The sequence below is a fragment of the Grammomys surdaster genome, unplaced genomic scaffold (genome assembly GCF_004785775.1).
Source record: "Grammomys surdaster isolate TR1022 unplaced genomic scaffold, NIH_TR_1.0 437, whole genome shotgun sequence".
In the NCBI taxonomy this organism is placed as follows: Eukaryota; Metazoa; Chordata; class Mammalia; order Rodentia; family Muridae; genus Grammomys; species Grammomys surdaster.
In genome coordinates, this window is record NW_021604856.1 from 461,174 (window position 1) to 479,125 (window position 17,952).

Genomic DNA, 17,952 nt, shown 5'->3' on the forward strand with positions numbered 1-17,952 from the left:
AAGCCTGCGTAGCCAGCGCACAACAGACCTGATTTGGGACAAGGATGTGCCTCTTTTTACCTGGCAGATGAGTCAGCGTGGTCTTGAGCAGTCAGTCGTCCTGGCCTGCCGTCTTTGTAGAACTGAGGCCTTGACTTCGTTACTGTTCTGTGTGTGAGACGTGCCGTTTCTAATCCTCTTTACCGTGTAGTAAAGTTTCTTATCTCTCTTTTCTTAGATGATTCCTCTTGATTCTTTTGTTGGCCAGAGTGCCGATGGGAAAATGGTTCCCATAATCCCTGGAGGAAATAGTATCCCGCTCACATTTTCCAATAGGAAGGAGTACGTGGAGCGGGCCATTGAGTATCGACTTCATGAGATGGACCGGCAGGTAAGATGAACTATCATGGTGCAGGAGGTAGCCTAGAATGCTTTCATTTGTCCAGACAGAAGCTCACTTATTACTTCCAGATCTGAGCATTATTTGCCATCCATAATGGATTCACTTCTATCTCTATTTCAGACCTTATTAGAGACTTCTTAGGACATCTCTTACTACCCACATCCTTAAATCAGCTCCAGATTGACTGTTGTCATATAAGGCTGTCTCCTGACTCCTCCCCACGTACTTGTCTGGCCTACATCCCTTAACTACTTCCCCACACAGTGCCCACGCCCGCTGCATCACTGAGCCCTAAACCTGGTCTCACAGCCTCACAGGAGCCTCTCCTCCTCCTGGTGCAGACCCTCGAGCCATAGCTAGGAGTATACCTCCTTGACAGTCCTGCCTCACTCTGGAGTCACTCCCCTTGTCTCATATCACTGTGCATGTGGTGGCCTAAGGACATTCAGGCCTTGTGTCTTCAGTCTGCTTGAAAGGCTGCATGTGAGGAGTATCTTCTTTTTCATTTGTGTCAGCCTTGGTCAGTGCTGAAGCATGAACAAGCATTGAATTAATGATGGGGGTTGGAATCAGTGACCCTAGGAATTGATGTGTCCGAAGTTGGTTCTTTCCATAAAATCGTTAATAGTTTCAGTGTTTTATTTTTAGGTTATGTTGGATATCTCAGTTATTTCAAGTTCCATATCCCTCACTCCTGGTTCCTTCTTTGAGTTTGGCTTTGGGACCAGTTCATTTATTAAACTGTTTTCTTTAGTTCAGTCAGTAACAGTGCTTAGAGGGCCAATGTTCAGAGTTTGTGTCTAGGTCATGATGGAGTGAGGGGAGAGAGAAGGAAGTGGGGAAGGAGGGAGGGAGGGAGGGAGGGAGGGAAGGAGGGAGGGAGGGAGGGAGTGAGAGAGGGAGGGAGGGAGGGAGGGAGGGAGGGAGGGAGGGAAGGAGGAGGAGATAGATATCTGCTGAGGATTAAGATTGTGCCGTGCAGGACAAGTATTATACCACTGAGCTGCGTCCTCAGCCTTGATGAGTATTGACAATCTTCATAGTGTAGTGGTCCTGCCACATGCCGGGCCTCACTATGTGCAGTTTTCTTCCTTGGGTGCTCTGGGAAATAAGGGTTATTGTCATCCACTCACAGAAGCACAGAACCTACAGAAAATAAGAATGTACCTACTACAGACCCAAGATCCAGAGGCAGGCTTCACTGCAGGATGGTTCTGCCAGCCATTCCTCTGAGCTGACTGTCCACTGTGTTCCTCTCTCAGGGAATTGTCCCTTTGGTTTCAGTTCCACCTCATCCTGTAGAGTTGAATGTTCTTCCTGTGACTGTCCCCAGTCATCTCCTTGCTACCTCACACCTCAGCTTCCAAACAGTGTTTGTTTTCCATTTTCCTGGCCTTGCTGGGTTGGTTTTGACACTCTGTAGCATGGCTATGTCCCTTAGTACCTTAGGGATGCTCTGGGCAGCCCCTCAGCCCAGGCACAGTGATCAGAGCACCAGTTACAACCTCAGGGCCTTTCCTAGGGTGTTGCTTCTGTTCTGAGGCTTGTAGTTTTCTTTATCAGGAATGGTTTTAAGTTGGCCTAGAGAGAAGTATTTGAGGTAGGGTTGCCCTCTTGGACCACAGAGGCAGAGGGCTGAAGCGTCTTCCTCCATTCTCCAGCTCCCCAGCTTCCCTGTGCTTTAAGAAGAGAAGCAGGGTGATTATGGGTCCTGGAGACACGACCCAGATCATCTTGTCATTACTCACGGTAAACAATAATTACCTCATTTTTCATGTGAGAAAATTAAAATGATCGTAAGTGGTGTGTCCCAGATGTTCTGACTAAATTTCTTTGCCTTTATTGACTTTTTATTGTGCATTCTTTGTGCTTTTCAAACATTGTCTTGCAATAGACACAGTTTTGACAAGAGTAACCATCTATACCATGCCAGTCCTCAAGAGCTCCTTCTGTGCATGAGGAAATTGTCAGCAGCACACTTTTAACAGCGCATAGCTGTGTGTAACTAGAAACATAAGGGGGTGGCCACTGAAGAGGCTCGGGCACTCCAACTCTGTGCAGAGAGAAGGAAGGCTCTTATGTAGACTTGGAATTGAGACTAGGACGGTAGGAGCCCTAGAGCAGGGTGGAACTCAGATAGGGGTGGCCCTGGCTGCAGACCTCAGGCCTAGAACAGACAGCCTGTGGTCATGATGAGTGTCTGTCTACTACACCAAACATGTGTTTAAAAGAACAACCTTTAATGGGCACAGGTGGCTGCAGTTCGAGAAGGGATGTCCTGGATTGTCCCTGTGCCGTTGCTGTCCCTCCTCACGGCCAAACAGCTGGAACAGATGGTGTGTGGGATGCCTGAGATCTCCGTGGACGTCCTGAAGAAGGTGGTGCGCTACCGTGAGGTGGACGAGCAGCACCAACTGGTACAGTGGCTCTGGCGCACGCTGGAAGAGTTCTCCAACGAGGAGCGGGTGCTCTTCATGCGCTTCGTATCTGGGCGCTCCCGGCTGCCCGCCAACACCGCAGACATCTCCCAGAGGTTTCAAATCATGAAGGTCGATAGGGTAAGGAGGCAGTTTTCCTTCTTGGTTAAAATTTAATTCTTTTTTTTTTTTTAATTTTCCTTCTCTGTTGCTTGCCTGCTAGGGAATCTAAAATTTAACCTTCCAGAAGGTCTGCCCATTTAGATTTTAGCTTTTAGGTTGTTCAAATCTAAAAACGTCAAGCATAAGACTTGAATTTCACTTAGGTGTGGAGAGAAAAGAGCCTGAGTGGATGTGGAGAGTGTGTTGTCACCAGCACCCTTCCCTCACCTGGCGTTAGGTCTGAGTAGGCAGGGATCCTCAGGCTTCCTCCCTGCCTCTCAGGCCCTGTGCCTTGTGCACTTGTGTGCCAAGGGCCAGTCTTGTTTGGTGCACACCTAGTGTGCAGGAACCTGGGGAATGTGGGCAGTAGCTGTGTGCTGTCACAGGAGGAGTGCACAGGGAAGAGGCCTTAGCTGCAGAGCCCAGGATAAACAGGCCTAGAATCTGAAGCACACATTGCAGTCCAGCGCCATCCAAGTACCCTCCTAGCTGTGCCTCTTTCCTTATAGACCTCTAGGGATCCTGGACAGGCCCTAGGATAAATGCTGCTAGCCCTCTCCACAGTCAGGCTTCTGCCTGTCTCTCCAGCACACCCTGTTCTTCTGCTTTGGAGCCCTTTCCTTCTGTGCCTAGAAGACTGCCCTTTAAGGACAGTGTCCATGTTACCTCCTACAGGAGGTCCTCTGGGACCTTTCCTGTGCTTTCTGCCTGATTTCCTCTGGGCCTCCACTCTTGGCACAACACTTAGAGGATCTGTCTTCCTCTTTACTCAGCCGTCGCCCCTCCCCTTCCTGTGTGTGGGCAGTCTGCCTAGCAGGTGCTTGGTGTTTGATAAGGAAGTGATAAGGAAAATAAGGTGCTAAACCCAGCACTTTGCTCAGTTTCAGTGTCTGCCCGGTGTTCTTCAGTCTCTTGCTGCAAACCAGTGGTTCTTAACCCTCCTAACCCTGCAACACTTCAATACAGTTCCTCATGTTCTGGTGACCCCCTCCCATAAAGTTATTTTGTCACTACTTCATAGCTGTAATTTTGCTACCATTCTGAATCATAATGTCAATATCTGATATGCAGGATATTTGATAGGCTACCCCTGTGAAAAGGTCATTTGATCCAAAGGGGTTGAGACTCACAGGTTGAGAACTGCTCCTATAGACAGAGCTTTGCCTCCCGCTGCCGCCTCCAGCTGGAGCCCTGCTCCTGGCTAGGGCTGGTTCCCTGGGACTGCTGTGCTCTGGGATGCTGTGAAAAGAGCCTTTCCATACCGCTGCTGCCTAGAAGCTGTCAGTCTGTCTTGTTGTTGCACAGTGAGGTGGGAAGGGGTTAATAGCCCCCTTCTATTTAGTCCTGGAAACGCTGGCCTTGAATGTCCCCCTAGGCTGCTCAGTCACCCCAGGAGTTAATCTGCTACTAATCTCCTTCTCAGTAAACTGACCCCTGGGGTGTCTTCCTTTATGGCTCCACAGATCATTTCTCTAGTACCACAGGTAGCTATTTGAGCTGTCTGATGTCCTTCTCTTCCTCCTTGTCCTCAGCTTTCCTGCCCCTATCCCTGTCATCAGTGGCTCTCACTTGAAGGATGCAGATCCCAGCACTGAAGTGCAGCCCAGAATCAGGGAGCTCTGAGGAAGAGCACAGACTCAAAGAAAGCCCAGCTAGGGAGGGAGGGTGGGGCTAAGAGTGTAGCCAGGAGGGAGTGCTTCCCTGGCACTCACCGCCCAGCACTGCAAGCAGAGAGTTTACTATTAAATACTGTGTAGCCAGCTGTGGTACACACTGCGATCCTAGTGCCTAAGGAGGAGTTCAGGTTAGGGCCAGATTGAGCTACATAACAGACCCTGTCTGTTTTAGTTAGGGTTTTACTGCTGTGAACAGACACCAAGACCAAGGCAACTCTTTCAAAGACAACATTTAATTGGGGCTGCCTCATAGGTTCAGACTTTCAGTTCATTATCATCAAGGTGGGAGCATGGCAGCATCCAGGCAGGCATGGTGCAGGCAGAGCTGAGAGGTCTACCTACATCTTCATCTGAAGGCTGCTAGCAGAAGACTGGCTCCCGTGGTTGGAAGAGTCTCACTGCCCACCCACACAGTGACACACTTCCTCTAACAAGGCCACACCTCCTAACAGTGCCACTCCCTGGGCCAAGCATATCCAAACCACCACACTGTCTAAAAAATTAAAAAAATAAAAATAAAAAAATCATTACTGTCCTTGCAAATAGTTTGGAAAATGGTTGTTAGCAGGGAGGGAAGGTCAGAGACCATCTATAACCTGTTCTCTAACAGAAGCCATTTTCAATTGTGTACTTTTAAAATTCTTCTTTAAAGCCAAGCATAGTGGAATACTCTGAGTACTTAGGAGGCAGAGGCAGGTACATCTTTGTGAGTTCAAGGCCAGCATGGTCTGCATACTGAGTATCAAGCCAGCCAGAGTTATGTAGTAAGACCCTGTGATTAAAGGAGGCAGAGCTTTTTTTAAATTAAAATTTAAAAACCATCTTTCCAAGCCAGATGGTGGTGGGATGGATACACCTTGAATCCCAGCACTCAGGAGACCAAAGGCAGGTGGATCTCTGTGAGTTTGAGACCAGCCTGGTCTACAGAGCAAGCTCTAGGACAGCCAGAGCTATACAGAGAAACCCTGTCTTGAAAAACCAAAAAAACAGAAAAAATAAAACAAAACGAAAACCCAGCTTTCTAAACACACTCCTGGGGATGATTAATTAAGTGCACACCCTGGGTTTCACTGCTTTTCCTCACCGGCTGTGAACAACAGCACTGTGAACAACAGTGAGGTACTTCAGAGGACCGCACTGCAACAGAGAAGGGCGGAGGTGCCCTATGGGGATCCCCCCATGACCTCAGGTCTGCCCCCTGGTGGACAGGAGGCAGCTCTCACCATTCTCTTACTCTCCACCAGGTTCTGTGCAGTGCTCTCCCAAGTTCTCCTGCTCAGGGCTCGCCACTCTTCATTACAGGCCAGTGGAGGAAGTGGGAAGGAGATGGAACCCGACTAAAAGTGTCTGGGGCCAGGACAGTGGGTCCCATGTGCTTTCTGCCAAGACCTACTCTGCTTCCATGCAACTCAGCCAGAAGTCAGGGGGTTTTTGTTTTGGGGGTAGTAGTGAATAGCCCCACGCTCCTGGGATGGCAGTGCACTGGATAACAGCTGTTCATCTGTCTCTCCACAGCCTTATGACAGTCTGCCTACCTCACAGACCTGCTTCTTCCAGCTGCGGCTGCCCCCCTATTCCAGCCAGCTGGTCATGGCTGAGCGCCTGCGATATGCCATCAACAACTGCCGTTCAATTGACATGGACAACTACATGCTCTCAAGAAACGTGGACACTGCAGAGGGCTCTGACACCGACTACTGACTGATGTGAGGGTGCTGCCACCCACCTTTCTCAATAATGCTCACCTGTGATTTGATGTTGAATACTTTTATGGTAACTACATAGATGTTTTAGGAACATAAGCTGACATAAACAGTGGCCACATTTAGTTACTTCAAATGAAACAAAGAAATTAGATGGTTTTATTTTTCTGTGATTGTATAAAACAAAAGGCAGAAACAAACTGTCAGGTTCCCCTCTGTATTTTTGGTCACTTTGGATAAGTTTGCATGGAGCCATTTTGGTGCATTTTTAGTTGAGAATGATACATTTTTGTAAGCCCACCCAGTGAACATGAAATTGTACATTGTGTATAATTGTTCATTAGAAAGGACAGTTTTACATGAATATTCATATATTTATTTTGTTTTAGTTTGATTCGCCTGTGCAGGGTTCCTTATGCAGAGAAATAAAGCAGATTGAGGAATCAGAGTAGGGCTGCTGTTGTTGATGCAGAATGAGCTTTGCCGTCTGTCTGTGAGTGTCCCTTTGCTCTTTGGGCCATTCAGAAACGGGATCCTGTGGTGGGGGAAGCCCGGGCTTTCACCCCGCTGGCCTCCCTTTGTTCTGCTGGTATCCTGACTCAGCCTAGAGCAGAGCCTTTTGGCACCACCCCTCCTCCTGCCAAAGCCTCAGCACCCCTGGTGTCTTGTGATAATCATGTGATAAAGAAGACAGAATGAGCCATGATGGCACCAAAGGATGGCGAAGGGGACAGTGGTCCAGAAGGGACAGCTGTGCACATGCACGCATCAGTAACTGGCTGTGGATGAGTAGCTGACTGTGTACATTCATATAAGGGTTAGTGTGTGTATGAGGGACTGAGAAAGAGCCCCACTTGGTGCTTAACCCAGCCCTTGTGGTCACTGGCGGTTCCTCATCTGTGCAAGAATGTCAGCTGAGCATGCTGGGGCAAGAGGCGCCCCCTTGCTGGGAAGCTCCTGCTGCAGTACTGTACCAGAAGAGTTGGAGGTCAGTGGGCAGCTTGGCTCTTCCTCCCACCTAATCTGTCACAGGCTGCCTTCTGAGGACTCTAGGGAAAGGCCATTGCTGACAGCCTGCTCAAATAAGGTACCAGGCGGAGAAATGGGAAGGCAAGCGCTAGAATGTATCAGTGGAAAGGCCGGCGTTTGTCTTTCTGAATCTGAGTGAAAATCCCTGATGAAGCTGAGAATCCAGGCAGCATGTTATTGAAGTTTTCATGTGGAATTCGTTCCCTAGAGAAAGAGTCAAGTTCCTGGGGCTTCTAGATAAAGACATGTCCTTAATTCTGGGCTTGGGGCAGGAAGGCCCTGCTTGGGCTTTCACTATGAGAATAAGGTTCTGTGCGAATGAGGTTATGGTCTCTTTGACTCCTCTGGGCTTTGTCCTAGTGACAAGCACTGTTTTCTCTCTTACTGAGCTGAGAGTGTACAGTCTGCAGGCTTCAGTTTATTGTAATTGAAAATAATAGCCGGGCGGTGGTGGCACACGCCTTTAATCCCACCACATGGGAGGCAGAAGCAGGCGAATTTCTGAGTTCGAGGCCAAGCCTGGTCTACAGAGTGAGTTCCAGGACAGCCAGGGCCACACAGAGAAACTCTGTCTCAAAAAACAAAACAATAATAATGCCTCTCCCTATGGGTTCTGAGCTAAGCACTGCCACAGCTCAGGACCTGGCGGCAGCAGCAGGAAAGCCCCTCAGCAGTCCCCAGGGGCCTGGAGGCTGCGCCTGCCACATGCACCTGGATGTTGTTCAGTGGATTGTCACACATTTTCCCTGTGCTTGGTGCTCTGGCTCCTGCTGTCATGAGGTTACCTCCGAGGGCTCATTTTATCCTCCCCATAATCTGTCCTTCACAGTTCCCTCCATCCCGTTCTCCACTCCTCTCCCTGCTTCAGCCATGCTGACTTCATCTCTGTTGCACACCCCTGGCATGCTTCTAGTATGGTGCCCTGGAACACTTCCCATATGACTTGCTTGGCTCCCTGGCTGTTTGATGGCTCAAGTGACATCTTCCCCATGAGATTTAGTTTGGTCAATCAATCCCGGAGTCATCCCCACCCACCACACAAACTTTCTTTTGTACCAACAATTACTGTCTCCCTAGAATAGAGGCTCCATGGGAACAGAACAGAATTTGTCTCTTTCTTGTTTTCCATTTGGGCAACCTGTGTGTAGGGATCGGGAAACCATTTCACAGAAAACTGAAAAAACCTGGCTGCAGATAAATGAAGAAGCCTTGATTATAGGTGGCAGTCGCAGAAGCCCCGCTGAGCTTGCCTACTCCCTGGCTGTGTTCATTTAGACTGCTTGGCTCCGGCCTAGGGAGGGAGGCCTCTGGGTGAACTGAGAGGGCCCTGGCCACCGGGACTAGACGACTAAAGGGAAGTTGACTTGGAAGTTGACTCACGGCCAGAAAACCTAGTCTCATTTTTGCACCAGTTACTAATGATTCGCTCTCTAAGCACTTTTAACTAGGGCTACTACTTTCAGTACTGGCTTTTTTAAAAAGTGATGCATTTTTCCCTTGTGAGAAACAGAAATATTGGTGACTATCAGTCATGCAGGGACCGGAGTGAGTTTTCTAGAATGGCTTGTGCATCTTGCACGGGCTGGCTGGCAGCGAGCAGCTAGGGAGGCCCTAGCTTCGGGTTCTTCATCCGGCTATTCGGGGGTTTCTCGGCAGCCTAGTACGCAGCCCCGCCGCCAGGGCGAGTAAGCGCGCGTGCGTTCGACAGGCGCCGCGGGGACGGGGCAGACATTTAAAGAGAACCAGAGTTTTCCGTGCATCCGCTCGTTTACTAGCGCGCGCATCCTCACTAGGAGCCCGTGGGGTGAGGTACGCTCTGTCTCCCCGGTGCAGCGGAGACCCCCGGGGCGGCGGGCAGGCGCGCGCGCGGCGGCTGGTCGGGTATCATGGCCGCGCTGCGCTCGGCGCTCAGCACCAGGTCGGGACAGGCGGCGCGGAGGCGGAGCAGGCCGGCGGCGCTCACGTTGCGGCAGAAGTCCACGTGCAGCGTCTGCAGCGCGCGCCCGTGCGCGGCCACGGCCGCCAGCGTGCGGTTGGTAACGCGCGCGCAGTTCTCGAGGCGCAGCGCGCGCAGGCGCGGACAGCTGAGCAGCAGGCGCGCCAGGCAGTCGTCCGTGACGTGGCCGCAGCCCGAGAGAGTGACGGACGTCAGGTTGGGGCACCTGCGGGAAGAGCGCGATGACACCGGGCCGAGGCGCAGCTTTACCGGAGACTGCAGCGAGTCCGAGGGGCTAGGGCTGCAGCCAGGGCCCCTGCCCCTCCGTCTGTGATCCGTTCTCACGGGTCGAGGGGGACAGCGGTGTGCCTTTGAGCCCACCCGAGGCTAGGGCCTCCCTAGCTGCTCACCGCCAGCCCGTGCAAGATGCACAGGGACCCTGTGGGCAGGCCCTGAAGTTGGTACGGTCTAGGACTTATCTGTAATGTGACCCGACTATCACTGAACCAACGTTTACGTCTGTGTGGCAGAAGAGTGGGGTGACGTGTAGCCACGCACTTGTGAGGATTGAGGTTTGGGTGAGCAGAGCCCACGGCAGGCAGAGCCCAGGGTGGTCACGTGGCTTCCTCCTCGGGAGGAGCCTCCAGTGGGCCCGGGCCTTGCGGTCAGGGAGCTGAATCTGGATTGGGGGATCAGGTCCTTTCCACACCACCCTCCCCCGTAGTGCCTCGCCTGCACCTCCCTTGTGCCCGGGAAGATAAAATGTACTGGGCTTGGTACCATTTCACATGCCGAGCCCATGCCTGCCTCGTCACGCTCACTACACCTACTACCCCAGTTTTGTAAATGAGGAGACTGGCTCAGAGTGGCTCAAGTGACTTGGCGAGTCACTTTGTGGGCCATGCACAGTTAATCATAATGGCTATGAAGGTGCATTTAAGCCCTCAGTGTAAGGTTTAGACTGAAACTAAGGCAGAAGAATCCAGAACAGCTGACTCTCTTACACCCCCAGCTCATTTTACCTTTCTCAAATTACTGTGTCACTTCATCCTGTCGCCCTGTGTCATAAATTGTCTCATTTTGCAGAGAAAGAGGTACAAGGTGGGCGTTTAAACATTTGGTCTGGGGTCAGTTGTACAGTATCAGGACTAACTCAACGCCCTTTGCACCTCCTCTGACACTGGGAACCAGTGCTTAGCAGATCCTGTAATCTTAAATCGACTCTTGCTGGTTTCAGGGATTAAACCTGGTTCTCTTCCAGCAAGAATGAACCATTACGGGATTGTGACACTCCCTCTCCTCTACCTTCATCTCCTTGCAGTCTGATTTTTTTGAGCCTGGTGAAACCCATCAAAATGGCCTGACCTGGCCTAGTCAGAGCCAAGCCCAAATCGAACTTGGGGAGAAGAGAACAAATGAAAGGCCATTAATAATAATTAATAATTAATAACTCATGATTTCCTATTCCTGGGGTGAGGCCAGCCAGCAGTGGTACAAACCCTAAATGGTAGCAGCTGCCAACCACCCAAGCTTCTTAGCTCGCAGGGAGCTCGCTCTCCTCAGCAGCTGGCACAGCCACGTTGGCCATGGCTGCCCTGTCCAGGAAGTTGTCACCAACCCATTTTTGTGGCTCAGCCTGTGCAAGGGATGGGGGCAGGGAGATGCCAAAAGATCAAATAGGGGATGTTTTCAGGGCATTCTTACATTAAAATTTTTTTTATCTTAAGTTTAACATGGTGGTGTGTATTTGCTAAAACCTGCAGTCCTACACTGGGCACCCCACACTACGTCTCAGAGCATCCCTTTTGCCTCTGACAACTGATATACCTCCACCCCCACCCCCGGACTGTGCAAGATGAGTGTTCCTCAGAGACGCTCACTGCTACTCTGCAACAGGCTTTGCGTCAGCTCACCTGAGCACCCCGGGCTCGCCTTCCTCAGCAGCAGCTCTCAGGCCTCAGTGACTGCATTCCTGTTTGAGGAATGGTGTTTATTTTTGGCCAAATTAGAGGCCTGAGCCAACTGATGCCTTTGGGAGCCTTTCCCCAGGGCCTGACCTTGAAAATCCAGGGTCAGCTGAACCCAACCAGGCCTTAATGGCTGCCAGTGAAGACAGCTGCTCCAAGGACAGGGCCAGCTGAACTCGGAACTTCCTTTGCCACAGAAGACTCTTCGGGAGCTGAGAGTGAGCCGATTTAACCCAACTCTCGGGCACTGCTTGTCGGCCTTGGTCTCAATTGGAGCCATATTGCTCTCGGAACGTGTGCTTCCCAGTCCCCCTGGAGCCAGGGCCAGCAAAGCCACACTGCTCAGGGGCAAGGTGGCCTACCTGTTGCACACCTGCAGGAGGAAATCATTAACCAGGCTCTCGTGCTGGCTGCAGATGCTCCTCTGGAAGGCGCTCTTGAGCCAGTCCTCGATGCTGCACACCTGCACACGGCTGGAATGCCAACAGATGGACAGGCTGCGCAGTGCAGGGCTCAGCCGGAAGTTGTCTTTCTTGAGCTCGGCGAGGGAATGGAAGTGCAGCAGGGGCCAGAGAGTGGGGTCCTCAAACACATCTCGGAGCTGGGAGCAAGTCCTGGAGAGGTTCTTCCGGCTGTCCTTGTCCAGGAAGGAGAAGAGGCACAGCAGACACTCCCGATTGAGCTGGGTTATGTGCATGGTGAGCGGTGGCCTCACGTGAGTGCCCAGTAAGGGTCTGACCTGCCTCCTGCTTCCTCCCCAGATCAGGACTGGTGGACATATATGGTTGAGGAATGGTGTTTATTTTTGGCCAACAACTGGTGCTGAAGCTCGGGGTGGGGAGGGCGGGTGTCAGGATCCAGACTTACTTGAAGCCATCTGTGGTTCAGCTTATGTTCAGAGGGCCTCAAAGTCCTGGCAGAAGAGCAGCCCATTGAAGTTACAAGTTTTCCTTAAAAGGGATTTCTTTTCCTCTGAGCTGATAGTGGTGAGCACTGGGCTCTTGGCTTTCTCCAAGGTGTTTTCATTGGAGGTGATTAGCTACACCAGCCCTTCCTGGGCTTGCAGCCTTTCTCCCTAGCAGGACAGTGAGCATTAGCTGTTAGTATCAGTGCTGCTTCTCTGCTCACCCTTGCTAGGAAGAGGCCAGTCCTATCTACTGAGCTAAGAGAGGTGACACGCCCCAACTGTAAGTGGAATCTGAGGATCATGCTTGTTACTTTAGCTCAGGACACTGACGGATGGCTACCACGCACGGATGGCAAACCCCAATGGCAAAGGAGTTCTTTGCTCCAAATGGCTCCACTTTTACCCTGAACTGTCATAAGATTCATCTGAAATGTTTTAAAAGAATGTGTGTGGGGGGGGAGGGGAGAGGGAGAGACAGACAGAGAGACAGACACTTGTTATGTGAACTAGAAACTAGATAGTATTTCCCTACCTGTGAGGGTGGGCAGAAGCAGCTCTTTTTCAGCTTCTATTCTTGAACACTTAACTGAAGTGTGTGACTGAAGTGAACTGCAGGTCTGACAGGTTGAGATGACTGCATCTGCATACAGCCCCCAGCTGCCCTGCTCGGGTAGGAGTAGCCTGTGTGTGTACCTGTGGTGAGAAGTGTCCAGCAGTTGAGGGCAGGCACTGCCGTGCTGCAGATCTGCAGTATGAAGTTCTCTTAGAGCATACAACACAGCGGAAACATAGGACCACTACAGCTTCCCTGAAAGGACCCCACAGAACCCCTTCATGACTACTCCCCTTTCCTCCTGCTCATGTAGGCTACAGGACCGCCCCCTGCTGGCTGCTGCTCTGCCATTTCTTAGCTCTACTGGAAACAATCCAGGAGTGGCCTAGGAAAGAGACCTTTGATGTCACTCTGCACAGAGAAGCCCAGCTGGTGAGGTGGGACAAGGGTGTAACTGCACCCAGAATGAGTGAGCCACGGGCACATTTTCTCGGGATCATATGGACTACTAAGTGTTAGAGGCCAATGATCATGGCACAGCCACCACTTGCTTGAGGGCTACTGACCAGTGGTGACAGTCACAAACATATGTGCCTCCTCCTTCCTGTGCTGTGGCATCTTCTCAGGGCTGTCCCCAGCCACAGAGGACCCATGCTCTGGAAACAGTTCTTACCTGAGTCTTTCCAAAGCCTGGGCAAGAGCTGACTTCAGAAGTTGGATGAACATGAGTTTAGGGGACTGGGGATGTTACAATGGGTTAAACATATACAGTAAACCAAAAAAGTGAAATAAATCTGAGCAGGTTCCACGGGTGTGACACATGACACTCAACCAGGGCCAGTGCATGTGACTGGTTTAATTACATCATCTGTCACTACACACTGAGTAGAATACAGTGGATAAGCATAGGTTTCTCCACCATGGAGAAAGACTTGTGTTGCCACAAACTGTTTCTATTCCCACCTGTGTGGGAGGACTTGGAGTTTCCTGTTGCCAGGGGTTGATGGGACAGGCTATGCACGAGGCCCTGCCTCTGCATAAGCTCTGAGCAAGAAGTTGCATGCAGGTTAGAGCACATGTAGGGAAAGCCCTGGACAGTACACAGAGAGAAGCTTGTAACAGGTGCAGTAAGGCTACACAGATTTAAAACAAACAGGCACATGTACATCATGGTGTTCAGATGGGCACTGCAAATGGGTGCAGTCACTTTCTCAAACAGTCTTCATGGCGCCACTCAGCCATTGCTGCTTAAGTAAAATCAAGCAAGAAAGCTGCTTCAAAACTTCCCAGAGACGCTCCATCCCCTTGAATGCCCAGTGCTGCCTAGTGACCACTCTCCCCACACGGTAGCTCAGTCTGCTGCTGCTCTTCCACCTGGCCTGACAGTGCCAGCTCTGAGTATTGTGTATGTCATGACAGTTGCCCATTCAGAGGCCAAGACAGAAATGCCAGAGGAGCATGGATTAGCAGCTGTGTACAAGGTTAGGGGAGGCTTAGCTGTGGTGTTATCAAGGTTCTGATATATTAGAGCAAATCATGTCACCCTCGATCTGTGGATCAAACCAGCTGACTAATAGAACTGCACATGCCTCTACCTCATGTACCTCAGCACAGCTCCTCAATCTCTTCCTGCACTAACTCTAAGCTGTAGTGCTTAAACATGATGTCACAGCTTTGGTTTTCTGCATGAAATTTAGACCAGTGTTGTGCAAGAGAACCCCATGCCCTACGGAAATATACTAGAGCTGCACTGTCCTGTATCCAGTCCTGACATAACTAGTGTGACTGAGGACTGAGTTTTCCTGTTACCGCTGTACTGATGGATTCAAGTTAGTGTACTAAGGTGCTGATCCAGTATGTGATTGCTGTTCTGAGGGAATGCAAGATTTCTCTAGCTAGTATTAAAATGGAATTGGGCCATGTATCCTCCATCAACCTCACACCGGCCAAGGAAAGCTGTCAAACTTACTTTTAATAGAAAAAAATAAGATGACTAAAAAGTCTGCATGAAGTGCACTTCTGTCCCTCGAGGAGGTGGGGGTGGAGCAGGCTGTGTTGGAGCTCTGCACTCTCGGACTTGCAGATAGCAATACCTGCAAACTAAATCACTGGCCTCCAGCATTTGCCACTAGCTGCCTTCTTTAAATGGACCAAATTTCAATTTGGGTTGAATCCAAACAGTGCTTCTAACCTATTTCTGTGAACAGTATTTTTTAAGCTACTGAATTTAATAGAAACTATTCTTGTTCAGAAACATACACTTTCACCTGGTTCTGCTGAAGACAGGGAGTGAATCAAACACAGAGCATAGATGACTCCACTTCTGCCTAGAAGTTAAGTCTGGAGGGTAAAACCTCACCTCTGACGGTCAGATAGAATCCACACACAGATCTCTCTCTGCCATGCAGCTGAATCACAGGGCTCTTACACACTTATCTGCACTTGTCAGTGTTCCTAGCCTGTCTGCCCCCAAGAAAATATTAACAGAAGAACCAAGAAATAGAGAAATTCTGTAACTTTTAGCACAGATGCAACGGAACTGACAGATTTATTTAATGCTGAGAAACAGCAACCCTGAGACACAGGCAGCAGTGACGGCCTGGTCTACTGACCTTCAGCTACTACTGCCTACAGTCAGAAGGAATTCCTGAGCAGTCACTGTGAAACCGGTGGGCCACAGACCTGCGCACACGACCCTCACAATGGCGTCGCTGACCTGGCCGCTATGAAGACAGCAGGCAGGGAGGCTCTCAGCATGTGAGTGCAGAGCAAATGCAAATGTGCCTCCGTGAGAATTGAAAACATTAATATAAAAAGTCAAACAGAACTAAGTTCTGGAAACTACATATAAAAATTGAATTATTACAACTAAAGCAGCCAATCAAAATGCCTGCTGAGGTTTTCTGGTAGAACAACAATGAAGATTAGTTGGTGCCCATATTGGGTACGTCACTACCACTGACCAAACTAAACCCCACACTGGAAATTGAAAAGTGCATACTGAAATTAACTCTTGGATCAAGTATTTATGGAAAGTGGAAATGTTGTCCAGTATAGTTGGTGAATCATGGTCGGGAGGCGTTACAGTTTATCTGCTGCGGCTCTGGCCTGACGCTCCACGTAAAACAGAACGTAGGCCTTCGCCTTCCCAACGGTCTCCTCATCGGTTGCCGTCACAGTGCTGTCGTTGAAATGGAACCAGCGGCCTTCGTGAGCTGCGTATGCTGTGTAATGTCCAGAACCAACCCTGCAAAGAAAAGGTAAAAAGTTAAAAAAAAAAAAAAAGACTATGGAAGTAAAACAGTAAACATAAAAAGGGCTGGGTACTGCATGCCTTTAATCCCAGCACCTGGGAGACAGACAGATGGCTCTCTGTGAGTTTGAGGGCAGCCTGCTCTACATAGTAAGTTCTAGGGCTACAGGGTGAGACCCTGTCTCAAATGATAATGAGAAAAAGCTACAGAAGTCACCAAAGGGTCTGTGCAGCTGAGCAGTGTTAAAGGCCATCCATTTTAATAAGCACAGTCATTAGCGAATAAATCCTAGTCTGAGATGCTTAGTGTAGCTCTTATGTTTCCTCTAAATCCACAGACAAGGAATATACTGACACTGGGAAACAACACACCAACTGACCACAAAAGAAGAATTTCTAGAACAAAGAAGACAGCACCAAGCCAGTACCACACACATAAGCAAAAGACTCTGGACACAAGCAAAACTGATGCCAGAGAATCGGTCGGCCCTCACGAAAGCTGCCCTGTGGCTTGGTCACGAAGGGCTTTGCCTGTCAGCACTGCCTGGTGACACGATAGCAGGTGGAGACCTATAGGTGCTACAAAGATCCTTAGCTGAGTCTTGTTCTCCCATTTCCTGGGAAAAGCAAACGGCATTAGAGATATGAGAAGAGAAAAGGCTATATGGGACAGTCACCATGGAATCCACACAGAAATCCAGAGAGGACACAAAACTGTCCAGTGTCAACAGTGTCAGGAAGATGCTGCAACCCCCCAGCCATAAAACAAGAGTAGGATGTTAGGGAAAAAATGATAATTATTGCCAAATACAAAGTTGTCAGTAGACTGGCAGGAAGAATCAGACAAACTGGGAGACAACTCAGCAAATTCTCTATCTTTAGCAAGGATTCCAGGAATAAAAGGTGAGGTAGAATATAAAAGTACTTCCATTAAGGACTACGCCTGATTTTTCTTTTGTCTATAAAAGTCCTAAACTTAGAAGTAACAGGACGCTTCTAAAGGAGCAGGGCTCAGCCTCCGGCAGACTCACAGCTGTGACAAGCTCATCTACAGTGAGGGAGGGACGGTGATATAGGTGATGGCTTGCCCAAGTAGACTGGTCTGAGTTTGAAAGTAAAGTAACTATTCTTTATTAGACCAGACATGAAAAAGGTACACTCAAACTTCCAGGATGAAGAAAAAAATCAGATGTTATTCGGCAAAACTAAAAATTAATCTTTAAAAGTAGATGACAGGGTACATTATTCCAAATATTGCCACTCCTTCAGTTTGAACTGGCATAAGGAAGGGAAGTGTAGTGGTGCAGAGTAAGAGATGGAGTGCTGATTCTCCTCCCACAGGCTCCCTCTGCTTCACAGCATCCTCGAAAGAAGGCTCCACACAGAGGAGCATTCTCTACCCCGGAATGACTCCAAATCCATTTTTAGGGAGTCTTGGGACAACCAGTGATTAACTAGAAATTGCACGCCATCTTGTGTGGCTACCAAGTATTCCCAACTCCGGTAAGCTGACAACTCACCCAGAGCCATGGTGTACAACCACAGCAGCAAGGTCATACAGGCAACTCTCTGGGCCACTGTTCTCCGGCTACAGAAAAAAAGAGACGGTACCCCAAGTTAGGCGTTAGGAGCAGTTGTCAAGGGCAGCCCAGTGCCCGCTTCTCTGAAGACTTCCTCCCCTGCTGCCTTACCTCTAGTAGGTAGCACTTCATGTCCAGGCCTCGCAGTGGGAACTGAACGTAGGTATCAACTTTGTTTCTTAAATACGCTGTCCAGTGAAATCTTTTCAGGTGCAAGCACAGTGCCTGGTGACAGAGCAGGGTGGAGACTGTGAACCAACTCCAAGTTAACTCTCCTTTCAGTACCTGCCCAGCGCACCAGGCTCAGTATATTAGGTGTCCCAGCCCAGCGCTCCAGGCTCAGTGTATTAGGTGTCCCAGCCCAGCCCTCCAGGCTCAGTGTATTAG

At 49.8% G+C, this 17,952-nt stretch overlaps 3 protein-coding genes across 5 annotated transcripts in view; 1 reads left to right on the forward strand and 2 right to left on the reverse strand.

Moving 5' to 3' along the window:
- Window positions 1-6,788, forward strand: part of Herc1 (HECT and RLD domain containing E3 ubiquitin protein ligase family member 1) — a 151,997-nt gene extending 145,209 nt beyond the window's left edge. Inside the window, exons 73-75 of the mRNA XM_028781433.1 lie at window positions 218-370; window positions 2,635-2,940; window positions 6,153-6,788. Coding sequence (XP_028637266.1) covers window positions 218-370; window positions 2,635-2,940; window positions 6,153-6,338 — 645 coding nt within the window. The 3' untranslated portion in view covers window positions 6,339-6,788. The remainder of the gene's footprint in view (window positions 1-217; window positions 371-2,634; window positions 2,941-6,152) is intronic.
- Window positions 6,789-8,534: 1,746 nt separating this feature from the next.
- Window positions 8,535-12,977, reverse strand: Fbxl22 (F-box and leucine rich repeat protein 22). 2 transcript variants are annotated; one of them, XM_028781464.1, is made up of 3 exons: window positions 12,712-12,977; window positions 11,635-12,185; window positions 8,535-9,531 (listed from the first exon to the last, which is right to left on the reverse strand). In XM_028781464.1, the coding sequence occupies exons 2-3, from the start codon at window positions 11,967-11,969 to the stop codon at window positions 9,159-9,161; spliced, it is 708 nt and encodes a 235-aa protein (XP_028637297.1). In that variant the 5' UTR covers window positions 11,970-12,185; window positions 12,712-12,977; the 3' UTR covers window positions 8,535-9,158. The 2 variants fall into 2 exon arrangements, with proteins under 2 accessions (XP_028637297.1, XP_028637295.1); XM_028781462.1 differs by lacking the exon at window positions 12,712-12,977 and having other exon boundaries at window positions 11,635-12,270.
- A 561-nt stretch (window positions 12,978-13,538) lies between these two features.
- The window catches only part of Usp3 (ubiquitin specific peptidase 3), a 77,582-nt gene continuing 73,168 nt past the window's right edge, over window positions 13,539-17,952 (reverse strand). For both annotated transcript variants that reach the window (XM_028781469.1, XM_028781468.1), the window contains exons 13-15: window positions 17,677-17,790; window positions 17,506-17,573; window positions 13,539-15,979 (exon numbers count right to left, since the gene is read on the reverse strand). In XM_028781469.1, the coding sequence (XP_028637302.1) occupies window positions 15,814-15,979; window positions 17,506-17,573; window positions 17,677-17,790 (348 nt within the window). In that variant the 3' untranslated portion in view covers window positions 13,539-15,813. The remainder of the gene's footprint in view (window positions 15,980-17,505; window positions 17,574-17,676; window positions 17,791-17,952) is intronic.